At 30.2% G+C, this 17,496-nt stretch overlaps 1 protein-coding gene across 2 annotated transcripts in view; it reads right to left on the minus strand.

The window, feature by feature from the left end:
• Positions 1-17,496, minus strand: part of rhea (Talin_middle and talin-RS domain-containing protein rhea) — a 29,859-nt gene that overhangs the window by 11,089 nt on the left and 1,274 nt on the right. For both annotated transcript variants that reach the window (XM_035091731.1, XM_035091732.1), the window contains exons 3-7: positions 12,584-12,641; positions 2,698-2,890; positions 1,441-2,617; positions 909-1,006; positions 501-589 (exon numbers count right to left, since the gene is read on the minus strand). In XM_035091731.1, coding sequence (XP_034947622.1) covers positions 501-589; positions 909-1,006; positions 1,441-2,617; positions 2,698-2,836 — 1,503 coding nt within the window. In that variant the 5' untranslated portion in view covers positions 2,837-2,890; positions 12,584-12,641. The remainder of the gene's footprint in view (positions 1-500; positions 590-908; positions 1,007-1,440; positions 2,618-2,697; positions 2,891-12,583; positions 12,642-17,496) is intronic.

Consider the following 17,496-nt stretch of genomic DNA (forward strand, 5'->3'; position numbering starts at 1 on the left):
TTATTAAAATATTTTGGAATTGAAAGAAAAATTAATAAAATTTTTTCATTTTCACTTTTTGAAAATAAACATAAAAAATTCAGGAATTTTTTGGTACCTACGTTGGATCCGTAAAAGAAGGTGCCTAGCATGAAAAATAAATTGAATAATCAATTACAAAATAATATTGTCCGAAAAAAGTTTTTTTGCCAAATAAAACGCGGCTAAACATTTTTTCATAGCTGGTTTGAAGCTGCTAACATTTAATTAACACACAAGAAACCTTCTATTTCAAAAATATATCTTAATTAACTAAATTATATAGTAAATAGAAGGTTACTTTAAAATTAAAATAGTCAATTTACTCGAAAAATGAGTTAACCAATCAATTTTTAAATAAAAATATTCAACAGTTATTCGACAAAAATAAATAATTAAATGGTAAAATATTAAACAGTTTTCTAAACTCATTTTTTGGAGTTTTGACTAAATGTAACTTTGAAATTCAATCCTATCCTTACCATTGGAGGTGCATGAGCAATATTAACTTGTCCGCTGATGGTAGTGTACTGGGCACTTCCCATGTGTCCAGTTCCATAAGGTCGAGCTCCTGAAATATTTATCATGCAGATCTAGCTTTAGAAAACACATAATATTTTACAAAGGTCCATCTAGCTCCGATTGATATCCTGTTTGCTTGGTATAAATTACCTAAATCTACTATAAATAGCGTTTGAGCAATTGAGCATTTACTTATATACAAAAGAAAGTAATGCCAAGATCAAATTGCAAAAAAGAAAAACACCAAGTGCTTCTGTACAGAAAAACGTGATCATTTAGATGTCTCCAAACCGGACTTTTCTGGTTTTGATCGATCGATGCTAGACACTGGACACTGGTCAGTCGAATACGAGTTCAAAGATGCTTACCATCACCACCAACTCTCATGACAGCAGGAATAGCCACAGAAACAGCTTCCACACTTCCTTTTCCCACGTTACTAGTCTCATGTTGCATGATAGTCGCCCTAAGCAAACAAAACCGACGGTACCAGTATTATTTCTCGTCTTTGGCTTTGAGAAAAAAGCTTTTCGATTTTTTAAAATGTTACTTGACTTGTAATTTTTGCGGTATTTTTCTCTCTGAATTCGTAAGAATTCTTCCATTGCTTTGAAGTGACTTTCAAATTAACCAATAATAGTTGAATAAATGTTTAATTTAAAAATTTAATTTGTATTAAACTATGTTATAAATTACTAAAAGAAACCTTTTGTCTATCGTATTTTGAATGAAACTTTACGTTGTCATTAGAGACACATTGACTAAATAGTTCTCCAAGATCTAATCTAACACACAAGTAGTAGCATAATAACAATACTAATAACTTGCTAATTAAATCAGTGTTATCAAACAACTAACTATAATCTATTTACTGTAACAAAATGAATCTTCTAAACTTACTTGAGCGGAGAGACACTGTCTTCAACCATGGTAGATCCTTCATCACCTTCAATTCCAAAATGTTCCTTGGATTTTTGTTTCTTCAAAATAATATCAATATATCCAGAAATAAGTTGAACAATTTGTTCAGCTTCTGTTGTTTGAACACTGTAGTACTGATCTGAATAGTCACCAAAATCAAGAGTAAAAGTATTAGGAGATGCTCCCCATCGTCTAACTGTAGTTAAAGGCCACGTTTTTAAAATTTCTTTTGTTCTTTCATCTAATCTCAAAACTGAATCCTTGGTGACTCCCAAAAGTCTAGGCACAAGTTTATTTTTACCAACCATTTTTTCTTTAACTAAAAAGAAAGTTAGCCCATAAGTGCTTAAAGATCTTGCTGTTTTCGTGTAAAGTACTTTGGCATCCAACTCCGAAAGCCCAATGTGTTTTTTGTGCTCAGCAAAAACTTTTTTTTCAATTCCTTTAACTTTGACGTAAGATTGAGGAAGGAATTCTTTTAGGTCGAGGAATCCAGGCTTGTGTTTATCTTCCTTATGATCACCAAATTGAATTTGACATTGAATTCCAGCAAATGTACAAGCTTTCTCTTGAGTAACTGGATGAGTTCCATCCAAAATAGCATCTCGTGCTTGGACATAAAGCAAAGAGAGTTGGACTGGATCACGACTGTCAATATTTTGATCAGAAAAGAAATACTTTCTGCGTAGCAAAACTGTTTCAGATTCATCAATGCCTTGTTCTCTTAATGTTTTACTTGGATCAACCCAATTCATTTCATCATCAGTTTTTAATTTCTTTCTCAATTGATCCATTTTAGCATCTCTCTCACCTTTATCTTCCTTTCGTCTTTTTAATGTTAAAGTACCAAAATTACCGGGTTTTTGATTTTCCGTTTCTTCATCAATAAATTCTCGAACTAATGAATACTCATCATGATTGGTGATGCCAATTTTTGTACAGATTACAACCATCAAATTAGCAACAGGTTGACTATCATCAACTAACAGAGTTTTAAGAGTTCCATCCAACATTCGTACTCGAAGGGTTCGTAGTTTTCGACGATATTCTAACAAATCGCCGTTTCGTAAGATATAATAGTCCAAGTTACGTCCTGGTTCCAGCCAAACACCTTTCTTCGCATCTTCATCAGAAAGAAATAGCCCATAGTCTTTAGCTGTTGAATTAAAAATAAAATAATTACTTAAAAAACTCTAACTTTTTCATAAAAAAATAAAATTCAAATAAAATACTTACGTTGTCCCATATTAGTAGCTTCAGCTAATTTCTCTCGGATGATTTTACACGCATCAAATACTGACGTACTTGGATCAAATTGCATCATTTTGGTCGCATTCTTTTCCGGAATGGAAATCCGCAATGAAAGAGTAGCCATTGTGACTGTATCAGGTGATTTTCTTCGTGTATAAAAGCTCTCAGAATCACTTGACTGAAAGCAAAACATGTCAATTGATTAGTTGAAAGGAAAACAGAAATAGAAGTCCAGTAAATAGAATTGCTGAATTTTTTGAATGAAGTATCTTATCAATCAATATAATTATCAAATTGAGTGAAAGAAACTCTTAAAAGTTTAAATAGGAAGGAAATAATACGAAACAATGGGAATAAGTGAAAAATTCAATTAAGGATAATGAATGCTATTTTGGCCTAAAGTAAGAGGTAAAAAAAATTTATTACAACTTAATTTTAACAAATTACTAGACCGGAATGTTTCTGTGGTAGAAAGTATTAAGCATAAAATAGTAAAAGGGAAAAATAAAAAGAATGAGAAAAAGGAGAAGAATAAGAGACTGATAACTACGATGACTTGAAGCCCCAGGAAGTAGAAACTCTACTTGTAAATCTATATATCGATCGAGTTGGTGGCTTGGCACTTCATTTACCCGTTGAATTAACCTACCAGTCTGCACAGCTGTGTAAGAGACAAGGCTTCAAGGGATGCATAGAATTACTTAGCTATGTACTTAAAGGGGTCGATGGACTAATAAAAATAAATTGTCTCGTCTGTTACCAATTAAGTTATTTACCACCCCCTTCGATTTGAGATAAACAATTCGTATGCTACGGCACGTGCTCAGTATCTCATGGGATGACTAGTGCGGCTACTATGCAAGGCTACTTTCATTATCCCCTGTATTTGCATAACTATTCGCATAAAATCCTAATAAAAGTCACGACATCTCGAAAAACCCCACTTATTTTTAATTAAATTGACCAATGTTCTTTTTATTTAACAGAATATATTTTTATTATAAATTTCAGTTCAACTCTCTATTTAACTGTTCATAGTTTTTTAATTGATTTAATTTAATAAATTTTTTATTCCAATTCAACAGAAACTGTAAAGTAAATTCACAAAAAAAATTTTAATGATTAGAAAATAATGCAGATTTAAATTGAAATAAATAATTTAAAAATAAAAAATGGCAAACTAATTGTATATAACATTGTCACTTTAATATGAAATGAAAAAGTATTGCTTAGATTTGTGGTTCCACAAAAAAAAAGATACCCAATTACTGTCAAATTCTTTCGGTCATTGACTCGAATGTCCTTCAAGAGGTGGTGTTGGAGATATCAGAGACGAGGATCTGATAGTGTGGGGTAGTTTTCTCTAATACATAGGCTATCGAAGGCATAAAATTTGGTGCAAGTATCCACGCCAATGGTGACTCTTCCACCCTTAGAAAGGTTGCCAAGCAACGCTGGCTCTGACTGTGTCAAACTCAAGCACAACCGATCCTTATTTCCGTCCCCTTCCTTCATCTTACTCTCCTTATTCATTTACTCTTTACATCTTGCCCTCTCACTTTTTTTCACACTATTTCCAACTCTCTTAGCCTTCACTTTCTTCATTAGTATATTTATTTTCAAATACATCGTCGTGAAATCATGACTGAAATAGTCTTGTTATAAATTGACACCAATTCATTGGAATTGATACATCAACTATTATATTTAGATTATTTAATAGATCTTTTAAATTCATTTTTATTACTTAGTTGAAGGATAATAAGGAAGGATAAGTAGATATGCAATTGCATAAATGATCAAGAAGTATAATCTTTCAGAAATTAAAAATAATTGTTGTATTATCATGTTCATAAATTTCTTGAAGATAAAAGAAGGTAATTTATGGTCACTAACTCTTGGAAGTATAAAAATGACAGGAAAAAAGAAAAGTAAAAGTGTACAAAGAATAACCGAGCCACTGCGATAACACGAGTAATGCGGTATTCTAGTAAGAAATAAAATCACTGGCAAGTTTTGAGGTTCTTAGAGTAGATATGTACTTTAAATCTTCTCTACTTTTCGTTACCTTTCTCTCACCTTTTTGACCCAACTTTTCTAATTCAATAATTCAACCAAAGTCTAGCTCTCTACTATAAAGGCACTTCAGACTTTCATAACAATCTATCATAAATAATAATCAATTTATCCTCTAAAAAATTGTTTTATTGTTTAACAATAAAGAAAAAGTTGGAAAAAAATGTTCTATATCATAAATTTTAAACCTGTGATAAAATTGAGTTGCTAAAAGTTTTATTATGCGGTGAAGGTATGATAATTAACAATAATTTAGGATTTATCACGCGAGAATGAATAGAAACTGTGAATGATGACACCCAAATGGCGATTAATCGAAGACATTGATTGCTCTCACGATTAATATCCCCTTCAAGACATGATTATACAAGCTTCAACAAGATCAACGAACTAGGGGCTGTACAGTGTTGTATTCCCCCTTTATTCTACCTTACTTTTTCCCTTTTTTTTCTCCTTCGTAACCACTTCTCATTCGAATCAATTCATAAATGCATTAAAACCATTATTATTTAATTCATTACCAATTCACATCTCATTGCTTATAAAAGATTTATCTCAAAATCAAACATGTCTTTGATGATAATGTTTTTTTAAAAATATTACTTTCTTTATGATAAATTAATATTTGATTGGATTATGAGGAATTTCAATGAATAAATTTCATGTCTATTTTTGGCAAAAAGCTAGAAAAAGAAAATAATCAATCAATATTGATCATTTATTATTTATAAGATGTCTATTGGTATTAAAGATGTTGCTTTTAATATTTTTTCCCCTGTTATTTTCTTATAAAAAAAAAAAGAAAAAATAAATATTGATCTACTTTTCATTCTTCAATGCACACTTTAATCACTTTTCCTGACTTTGCTGTTCGATTTTATTACTTTATTTTGCATTTCCCAAGTTTATCGACCACTCATCCTCTTTAATTCATTTTCATAGACTATTTCACAAGTTTATTGGCAACTGGCAAATAAACCGTTTAAAGATTCGTGTGGTTTAAAGTATTACCACTAATTCAGGCATTTCTAATATTATTAAAACATTTAATATTAAATACCCATGATCTATTTAGTGGTTTATTATGTCGTCGTCGTGGTCGATGAAGACTTCGAGTGTAAAAAAAATTTATTAATCCAATAAAACTCATGCACGAATAGTCTTCCATTAGAAAACGATTTCTCTTAACAATTAACAATAGATAAATATTTTTTAAATTGTTTGTATCTAACAATATTATTTAACACTTCACTTCGCGTATATTAGCAGCAATATTTTTAATTATTTATTTACTAAGCAATTGAAAGTCATGAGATATTTTTAATAAATTTTTATAACATAATTAATAATAATAAAATTTAGAAATTAATGATCGGTAATGAACTTACTTTATGATAAATAAGATGTAAATAAAATTTGCCTATGGTTTAATGATGATTTTTATTAAATAATTAAATTAAATAAAGATATCTTTATTGAATTGATTAATTATATAATAATGTATTCACATATCACTTTGTTAATCACAGATAGAAATTCTAAAGGCTCATTGATAATTTATGCTGATGAATCAACTACTAATTATCACTAATGTTGGAATATTAATTAATTAATAATAAAAATAAATTATTCAAAAGATTTTAAAATTATTTGAAAATAATGAAAATTGTTTTAATATCACATTCGAGAATTGATTTGTTAAAGAAATAAATTAATGTTAGTTAATTAAAGTAGTTGCTGATAGACAAGTATATAAACATTATAAAAACGTAAACGAAACGTGAAAATATGTTCATACATGGCCAAAGCTTAAACCGTAACTGAGAAGAACGGCGAGCAATCTACCCCTTATTTCCGGGGTTGCGCGACGATCCAAGGATTCATGGGGTCAGAGAGAAGGGAGAAAATCACAAGAGCAAGCAGAAAGGGAAATGGTAGATTGGTGAAATCGTACTGAAGTGCTTACTGCTCATCGCTCTTGCGCATCAATGCCCTAGTAACGCGACCTTTGAGACATTTAAATTATTCCATTCAATTCATTAATTAATATTATCAAATAATTTATAACAAAATGTCGAAATTATTTGATTAAAATATTGTTGAAACATTTAAATAATTTTTTACGTTGATTGAATTAAAACTTTTCAACTGTCTATTAGAACAGCGAAAATATTTATTATAAAATTTTTAAATTAATTCTCAAAGCTATTGGTTGTATTATTTTAATTTGATTAGTTTCCACTAAGTGAATAGCACTTTTAAACAATGTGTTTTCAAAACTTTGAATTATCTCTTTACATAGATAAAGAAAAGTATTAATTAATTAGATATAAAATAAGTTTCATCATTACTTGGAATTAATTATTATCAGATCACTGAAGAGAAATATATTGAATAAGTTTATGTACAGCTAAAACTATTTTAAACAGAATTTTCACGGTTCGTTCCTAGGATTGATAGAATCTGATATCTTAGGCGAGTGAAATTAATAGCATGACTAGATAACACTGTTTACCCTCATTCTGTACTATTCCTGTGCTCCATTACACTTATCCTTGCTCCCGAAGAAATAAATAATTACATTCTCTACCCAGGATATATTTCTATTAATTTTATTCAAAGTATTTTCAGCCCTTCTGTCGGGTAGGGAAATTTACTCTAGTATTATCATATTCGGTTTCAAGATGTTAAGTAGCACTTCTCAATTCACTCCCTCTAGATAATTGACTACGATTCTGTAATTAGCTTTTTTGTCGACAACCCTCCGGACTTTTTGGTAATTTGCTTTAATTCAAATGATACCTTTATTCAAGGTAATCATTGATAATTTATTGCACCCTCAAAATATCTCTAATCCTGACAGCTTTTTATCAACGTAATAACACATTTTCTACGTATATTTGTACTAGTACTTTCTATTCAAGCATCAAAGAAAAGCAAAAATTACTTTCAATAAATAATTCGAATGAAATTGTAACTTACCACATCTCCATGGTGACAATGGTTTTATGTTGTTTTCTTTATCTTATTATTTCAGTTTTTTTACTTTACTATTTTCCGTTATTTTAAACAGTTTTAAAAATCGAACTTGGATACTTGGAAACTTTGGAGAAATAAAGGACGGAATTGACAGGAGAAAAAAAAGAGATTTAAGTTTAGAGGAATATTGAAAAAAAATTCGTGACTCGAAAAATAAAATCCTTATAATAAAAAAGGCACAAGTGTGGGACGGTTTTTTGATTCTTTATCGAACGACAAAAAATCGAAGGCTACTGGGTGAGAAAAAAAAAATTCAACGGAAACATAATAAATGATTTTTAATTTTTCGCGCGAAACTTTGAATGGCACGCGGCAAATTTAAAACTTTCCGCGGGAATTTGAAAGAGGATTAATTATTTCCAACGATTGTATATTGAGTAAATACGAATAAAGTTATTAAAAGAAATCACAACAGAATTATTTTGTATTTGGCACCAACATGATTTTGGACGGCTATAGTAAGGCACAACGATTGCGACAACCGAAAATAAATCGAGGCACAAAACGGCAAATAAAATATTTATCAAATCATTTATAACTGAATATTACTTAAAATCAGTAAACACTGTTCAAAGGAATCAATTTAAAAATAGACTGTAAAGTAAGTAGAAGAGATAAAAGTAACAGTTGAACATTGAAAAATATTACGAAAAGTAGACAAAGGGTAGCGCGAGGATAGAGAGAACGAGGATGTTACCCCGACGGCTGTCGCCAAAGAAGTGATGCGTCTGTAGCCTAGCGCGCGACACCCAGCCGAGTATTTGTTCTATTTGCGCGCGCAGATATCACCCTCATTGGTGCACCCTCCGCGTAAGGGATAAGAACGCGCTTTCAACCCTACTCTCAATGCGTCCCTCCCCACTTTAATCTCTCTCGAGGATTGTCCCGCAGAATCTTGTGGTCCGATGCATCACATAACGCGGACTTACGATATCCATCCCCTTATTTTCCCCTTCTCTCTTTCTACCCTCAAACCACCCTTGCTATTATCCACTTTGATTTCCTAAATCTAAACAATTAAAAATGAACAGAATTTATAAACAATTTATCCATTGAATAATTATCTATTGAAATCATAACTACTATTAAAAATTAAAATGTTTCTAAGTATTTTATCATTAATTATTGCACATTTGAAGTATTTAATTAAGTAGTTTATAATTAGGTTTACATTGTATATAGAGCAATTACTATGCCAATTGAATTAACGAATTCACTTTACAAATCCAAGTGTGTTATTGTTGTGGGCACTTTTTACATGCTTAGACTGTTTAATGTTAAATGTCATGAACAAACTATACATTTTTTACAAATTTGAAATGTCTCTGCAAATCATATATGGTTGGTTTATGAAAATTTTAAATATTACACGCTTTATGCGTATTATTTTAAGACGTTTAGGTTTGCAGTAATGATTTCACTGACATGTTAAAATAAAATGAATAAAATGTGTTCAATTTAAAATGTTCATGAATAAACTATGCATGATTTTTAGACACTTTTTATGCACTTCATAGTGTGTTAAAAATCACTCACTTTTTCGATATATTTCGATTGTTGGCTAACTTCACATATCCATGTAAATTCTTAAATAGGAAATAGGGTTCGAATAACTATAAAATTTATCTATTTTTTTTATTAATTCTTTTAATCATTCAATTTGTATCATTTACCATGCTAGTAATATTTACTAGAATATTTTTTTCTGTATACTCTAACATTTCCGGTATCATAGAGTCTCTGTTCTAATTGATGTACTATGGAGTAATAGATATTTGTTATATTAATTAATCAATATGTTACTTCCCTTATTTTTTTATTTACTTTGTTCTGTTGATAACAAATTTATCTAATATTTTATCTTTTGAAATTCTTAATCTAACTTTCCGGAGTTATCCGGAGCTGTCTTCTACCCTCTTGTTTAAGTTACGGTTACGCAGTCAGAAGCCATCCCCTTCACTTCCTATCGAAAGTGCCGTTGCATAAATTGCCTGTACATCTCAATTCACCCCCCACAGTGACCATTGCCTTACACGTCGTGCTCCTGAGTGACATCCAGTTTTCCCTCATTTTTGTTCTCTCTTCCGTCATCCTCCAAAATTTCAACCCACCCTAGACACTTAATACACCCCCTCCCGAGTAAATTTACATCATGGAGTTTGTTTTTTTTCTTAAATGTCCATCTTTTATGTTTATCAGAAAGATTTATTCTTTTTTTCCTGACAAAAGTACATTTAATGTTACTTTAAATAATTGACGTATTTTTACTTATTGAAAATAAGAATAATGGGGTGGATTTTTCATGTTTTTTTGTGTTGAAATATTTTTATATCAATTCTTCTTTCATCTTGAAAAGAAAAAAAAACAGGTGGTGTCTATAAAACCAATAACTTTCGATAAATCCGATAAGATCACACGCAATTTCATAAATGGTCACAGGAGAATTAGAAACAGGCGTTGGTCCATTTCGAAGTTGAAAATTGTTATCGCATGGTTATCCGCAATAGCACCCTCTTCTTTATCATTAATCGGAATCGACCAGTCAACTCTGGACATCTGTCGACATCCAACTTTTATGCTTAAACATCTGTATAACAGAATAATTCCTCCGGTAATATCATCATTTTTCATCAACTAAATATTCTGTATGTCATTTTGAATAACTTTTCATACTTTTTCGTGTTTCTGGATTTTTTAAATAATTTACTAAACTAATATCACTTTTCCTGATAACAGAACTTTTAATTGAAAGCTTCAAATATGAGAGAAAAGAATCAAATAAATCGATAGAAAAAAAAATGATCCCTGAATGAAGTGAAAATGCTAGATGGAATTTAAGAAATGGTAGTTTAATATTTGAAATAGACATTTAGTAGACAGGAAAAATTGATGGAACGGTCAATTGCAATTGAGCAGACAGTTTGGCGCCAAGCTTCATATGGGATAGAGTTGAGATGCAGAAAACAACATTTATGTCTGTAGATATACGAAAAAAAATAAGCTGTAAATATCACAACTCAAAATAAGATTATCAAAGTATTGAACAATAACGTTCAAATTTTTTATTTTCATTTTATAATTAATGCACCTGAAGATAAGGCTTAAAATTATGACTACTAGATTAGAAAAATAATTTACCTACTAAAATATCCGAAATTATTGCTATTAAATATCCACGCTATTTTATTTAACTATTCAATCGTTTTACAACTGAATCACTTTCTTGTGTCTATTTTATCATTTTCATTCTTCCATACTTGGAGAAAGCTTTCAACTTAGTGAGCAAACTCTAACAAGTTTGCGAAACCCTCGACTAATTTTCAACCCCTAATTTTTGTCCTAACTCTAAATCTCTGTAACTTCTACGTTGCATTAAGATTTTCAGCCTACGATCTTTCCTTATGATATCGCGAATCCTAGACTCTAGTTTGCTGTTGGTTTCTATTGTTACAGCTCTTGATAAATTTGGACTATTTCCAAAATCCATTTATCCAATTCCCAATTGGACGTGGAAATGTCGACGTTCCGGTTGGAAATTGCCGATGAGTGCCGACGCATCAATGGAATTTTAAGGATAGAGGGTGTTTATATGTGAGGGTACATTGTCAAGCTGATTAATCGAATCGATAAGTCCAAGCGTGTACAGCTTGATTGACATTAGCCGATAAGGAATGTCAGTCAATAAGCTATCAAAACACTGGATAAATTGTGGTCTATTTGTTGATTTTTTTGTTTTGTTATTAAAAATCTATCCTTAAATTTTAAAAAACTCAGCTCTAATAAAGAAAAATTTCAAGTCTTATATTGAAGATCACGATTGTATTTTTTACAGCTTTTTTACAGCTTTCATTTAGGTGTTTGAAGAATTTTTATTAAAGAGAAATAAAATAAGTATTACAGCAGTCAAACTTATAATTTCATTTTTTCCACGAGTAATAGTTAATAAATATTTTTTTATCACTTATATATAATAATTGACTAAACTAAAATAATAATAGTTGACTAAACAAATGATTTATAAAAACAAAATTGATAAGAAAAATAAAGTTGCTACGATTCATTGCATCATTTTCTCATTCAAACTTAAAAGTTATTTATTTGTTTAATTTCTATGCAAACAATTTGTTAGAGGAGAAAATTAACAAAAAAAAATTAAAAAGATTTTTGATTTTTCACAGGGTAAAATATTTTACCTTGAATTCTGTAAAATCGCACAAAGTCTTGAAGAGAGAACAATAGGGGTGAATTTTCAAGCCGACCAACCCTCAACGCTCTTTCTGGATTCTCCGCTCATCATCACGTGCCTATTCAAATTTTACGGGCCATATTTGTCGCAATTAAGTGTTATGTTTAGAAGTCTACGGCGCGGAAGTATTCCGATATTGGGTAGGTGGTACAGAACTACTAAGTCTATAGCTATGTTATGTGTATCAGGTCCAAAAGAGTGAAACTAAAACGAAGGGAGAGTAGAGAATTTTACGGCAGGCTCATACCTCTCGAACCTCTTTTAGTACTGAGCTGCAATTTCCTATCTTCTATGACTCATGCAATCATTTTTATATTTTTTTATTCGATTATTTACTATCTCCCATTTTATATTATCTTTTATTTATATTATTACTCATTTATTGTATAAGTACCATAAACTATACTTCAATTATTATGTAAATTATTATCTGAAAATAGATAAAAAAAAAAATAACAGGATAAAAAATTCAGAGACAGTAAATAATAGAATAGAATGATTTAAACTTACCTATATTCTGGTCAATTCCAATTCTCCAGGTCTCGTTGCTATCGATTGTACTTTGAATCTGCAATAACGGAATAAATAATCATTATGCATAAATATAAATAAATTACAACGATTAAATGATCAATAAAATAAAATAAATATTAATAACTAGAAATTTTCAGTGAATCTATTTTTTATATTATCATCATTTCTGTCATGATCATTGTTAATCAAATATTTTGTTTATTGACTCCTTCAGTCACGCTTTAACATCGGAAATAATTTTTGTTTAAGCTTCACTTATGGTCCAAGTATCATAGAAAGTAGAAAAAAATCTAGGACTTAAAGCCTTACTAGATGGTGTGTATTTTAATAAATAAATTCGAATAGAAATAGTTAGTGACACTAATTACCAAGACTGAAAGGGTTAAGTTGATATTTTTTATCAAGTACATATCAGGGGTAGAGAATTAAAGATGGTAAACTTCACAAAATTATAAAATAATGCTTAATATTACAGTGATTACCTAAAGTTATTAAAAAAATTGTTTAATAATTTTTTTTTTAATTTTAGTACTTTGGACTTTATCATCTTCAATACTCCTGATATTATCTTCCATGCATCGGTTATCAAAATTTTCTATAAAAGTAAATAGTTTGACAGGTATTCAATATTTATTTTCCGACAATAGATATTTTTTTCAATCGAATAGGGATGAAAAAATTTGATCAGATTTGAGAAAAATAAAAATATTGTAAACAAATTGATTCAGTTGTTAAAATGAGTTCAGTATCAGAGTAGAGGCCATAGGAGAGGGCAAGGACGCAATAGAGAGATTGTAGAATGATTTCAAGAGAGATAGAGAGGAGGAACGGGAAATTTTGCAAGAGGGTGAGTATGGCGGCAACGTGGCGGACGCCGGGGGTGGCGCCGCGACGCTCTGGCGCCTCTGATCCTCTCGATTCTCTTCTTGCTTTTCATCTCTTATATACGTTTCGAGACGCTTCAACGATGCTGGATACGTGTATACCTGTAATTCCTCGTGCCCTCATAACCTCACAAGTACTTAAAGGAATTTTTTCAATGATCTTTTACAACTTCTTCTTTTATCAGTTGTACAGTCTTTATAAGCTATTGATAGATTGAAGATTCAAATAAACTACAATGCTTTTGAGTTTTCAATCAAATCATTTATAAATCAGGTAAGATATCGAGTATCAGAGCATTTACCCGATTGAAATGTTCAGAATTCGATTCAACTTAAGTATGGTTAGGTATAGATCAGACTTATTATCATGAGGTCTTAAGGATCATGTCCTACTAATTTTAATAGGCTATTTTGTTTAATTAATAATGCATCATAGCCTGCTTTAGTATCAATTACTAAAAATAAAATTATTCAATTGAATAAACTACTCTACTAAATAGTGTAATAAACTTCTTCTTTGGTTCAGAAAATATTTAATTAATGTTGTAAATAATGTTCTACTCATATCAATGAAATTTTGTAAAACTCTACATGAATATTATCAGCTTCAAAAAATTTTTTTCCCTGCTTTCACTATTGTTTAACAAGTTTATTACTTGACGAAAAAGAACACTTAATTGATCGCAATTTAATCAGATTTACGATCAGCATAAAAAAAATAACAGTATCCTAAAAAATGTGTTTAACGAGCTCATTGAAACATCAAGAGTTGATGTTTCTTCATGATCCATTATTTTATGTTTTATTGAATAATAAAATATATTCGATAATGATTCTCCTGAACAGTTGAAAGTTGGGAAATATTTTAAGTGAATTGCTTGGAATAATTTATTTAATTTCCAAATGTAGAAATCTGATTATTTAAGATATCATTAAAAGTAATTTTGAGCTTCACTTTAGTGAAAATGAGCTATATGGCAAGTCATGTAATAAGTTGAACAAACAAAAAAAATAATGTCGTATTGGGGATGGGGGGAAAAAATTGGAGATCGTCCTTAAGTGAAAGAGAAAAGAAAAATTTCAATAAGTATCTAAAAGAGAAAAAGAGATTGAGAAAAAGGAATCGAGGAAAGAAAAAATAATTTTATAAGTGACAAAGCGTGATAGAATATAAAGATAATCCATTAGACGAGTTGTAACCTAAAACTTAGCAAACAAGGGTGGTCTTAGATTAAACGTGGCGAATGAGTGGACCAGGGGATGATCTTTACTAAAAGCTCACATCAATACTGAAACCTGAATACAGGTATTTGTCTTACGTATTCAAATATATTTTTCTGTTATAGCAAAAATATAATTTTTCAATTAATAATTTAATGATATAGCATTGCAAATTTTTAGTTGTATTTTTTTTTTAATTATTTATGAAAAATAGTAATAAATCAATGACCATTTTGTGGCTTTCATTCAGAAAAATGGAGTAAAAAAAAAAAAAAATAAAAGTAAATAAGTAAAAAGGGGAGTGATAACAAGAAAGAACCACTCAGACAGCTGACATTGTTCATCGATAGTTGTTTTTTGTCAATCGGTGGGACATCTCAATTCAATCAGAGAATAGAAGAAGTATGATATAAGAAAAGCAAGAAAGTTTAGTTAATACAATAATACTACCTTACGTATCAGATGAAAATGTATATGTTTGTCATACTTGATTGTTTTATTTTATTTTGTGAATAAAAATGGCATAATGATCATTATTCAAAGGTTAAAAATAGTTAACTGTAATTATAGAAATTAAATATTTTTAAATAAAGTAAGACATGCTGAGAGAAATAATAAATTATCACTTTCAAAATTAATAACACTTTTGATAATATTTATTTTGTTACTTCATTATAAATCAAATTGTTTCTATTTAATAGTTATTGAAAGGACTTTTGTCTAAGTAAAGTTTTGAAAAGAAATATCAGATTGATTATCGGTTAAAATATTTGTTTTAAGTAAATTGTTATAATCAAGATATTTTTGTATGACTATTTGAAAAAATATTTCATTCTCAAGTTAAATATTTTTCTTTAATTTAAAAAATGTCATATAAAGAGGGAGGACTATGAATGATATACCTTTATAAATTTTACCAAATCTCCTGCTTTTTCAGAAAAATGTGCAGGGTGTTTGGGACATTACTAAAAGACTCAAAAATTTTTTCTTTCTTTATAAAATACCACAATCATTTGTTAAATAAATTTAATATGTCAATATTTAACTCAGATATTTATTGTTCATTAAGCTTATTTTCACTATTGAACAGAACGAAAAGTGCATTAAAAACACAAATAAAAAATTTATGGCAAAAAATAGTCGGAAGCATCTCGATCAAAGTATATCTTATACAATTATGGAAAGGATTACGTCATGGAGAAGATAATTATTTGGGGAAACTCTGGAGATCGTCATGAGCATAATGATAGTGTAACGAAGCCATTTGTCTCCTTTGAAGAAATGAGACAGAGCAGGAGAGTGTCCTGAGCAGACAGAGGACGTGACAGAGTCAGAACACCCATGTAGCTTGGACAGAATTGGATGATTGCACGAAATTGCTTTGAATTTCATCCCCTTTGAAAGGCGCATGATGGCTAGAGAGCAAAGCAAAGGGTGTGGGCAACAGAAAATGAGTTACCCCGAATGCTCAACCACCAATCATGAGTTTCTGCACCAAGCAGGAACCCATAAACTATAAAAAAATATATATCCCTCATATTATATCAACTAATAACTAGCTGTGACATCATTACTTCCCGACAGCTATGGACATTATTGTACACAGTTATGTGTCACTTGGGTAATGAAATGCAAAACTTGCTTTAACGTTCACACATACTATACATTACAATTGCTCGACTGATGACCAAACCACTAGAACAACATCACATCATATTATCTCATGCTATTACACGACTCTTACAATTCTGCGTATTTAGCAAATAAAGAAACGATTCAAGCTTTGGTCCCTTGCCAAAATGTAAGGTTTTTATGAATCCTATATGAGCTTAATATGATGATAAATGAAAACTGCTGTGATACATGGAGATGGATTTGGAATAAAAGAACCATTGAAATTTTGCATCATCCTATCCTCCATGATATAATCCTCAGATTATGACATTCTGCGTCACAATTGTCTAGTCGTTATTTCCAAGAACTTGACGCATTTACATGTTTGTACCAGATGTAACTCTAACCTACAACTTAGTCCTGGTCAACACATGGACGCATGCGTCCAATGTGGTAGGATCTATGAGTTTGTGAAACATTTATCTTACTCATTTGGGCTAAACTACATGGCCAAGAAAAAAGATAAAAAAAGTATACACGCATGTGACTATTTATAAATTTCACACACCGGAACTTGACTTTCCGTTTTGTAGTTGGAGCCGGACATCACGTTCTTGATGACTTTTCTTCCGGGAAAATGCCGAGTCAAGGATATTCTTGGAGATAAAACGTAATGCAAAAAAAAACATGAATATTTAAACAATGTTACAATTGATGTGTCATTTTAAATATGTTTACATGTAGATAAAACAGAAAAAATGTATGAAGAAAAATTTTATCATATTGGAATGTTGAAAAGATGATTTGTTAGCAGAATATGAGTAATTATTGAATGTTAAAAGCATTTAAATGTTTCGATACTTGTAATTAATTGTTAGCAGAATTCATTAAAAAGCACATGGAGTTTATTAAAATATTATAAACGTCCATAGTAGTAATCAAAACTGCGTCTGAGTGCTTCGCGTAATTAGATTAAGTCGTCAAGAGTTCCTCGAAGGGGAATCTAGTGGCGTCCTATACATATACAAGCACCTTAAAGCCAGTCCTATCTATCAATGTGTATGTATACATATATGTGGGCGAAGGTATAATATTATAAAATACATACAGAATTGAGAAAGTATCTTTTTACATATGTATGAGATTCTTTTCTTGAGTTTTCACACCCTA

Source organism: Chelonus insularis, unplaced genomic scaffold (genome assembly GCF_013357705.1).
Source record: "Chelonus insularis isolate UGA/USDA-ARS -01 unplaced genomic scaffold, ASM1335770v1 contig_88_pilon, whole genome shotgun sequence".
In the NCBI taxonomy this organism is placed as follows: domain Eukaryota; kingdom Metazoa; phylum Arthropoda; class Insecta; order Hymenoptera; family Braconidae; genus Chelonus; species Chelonus insularis.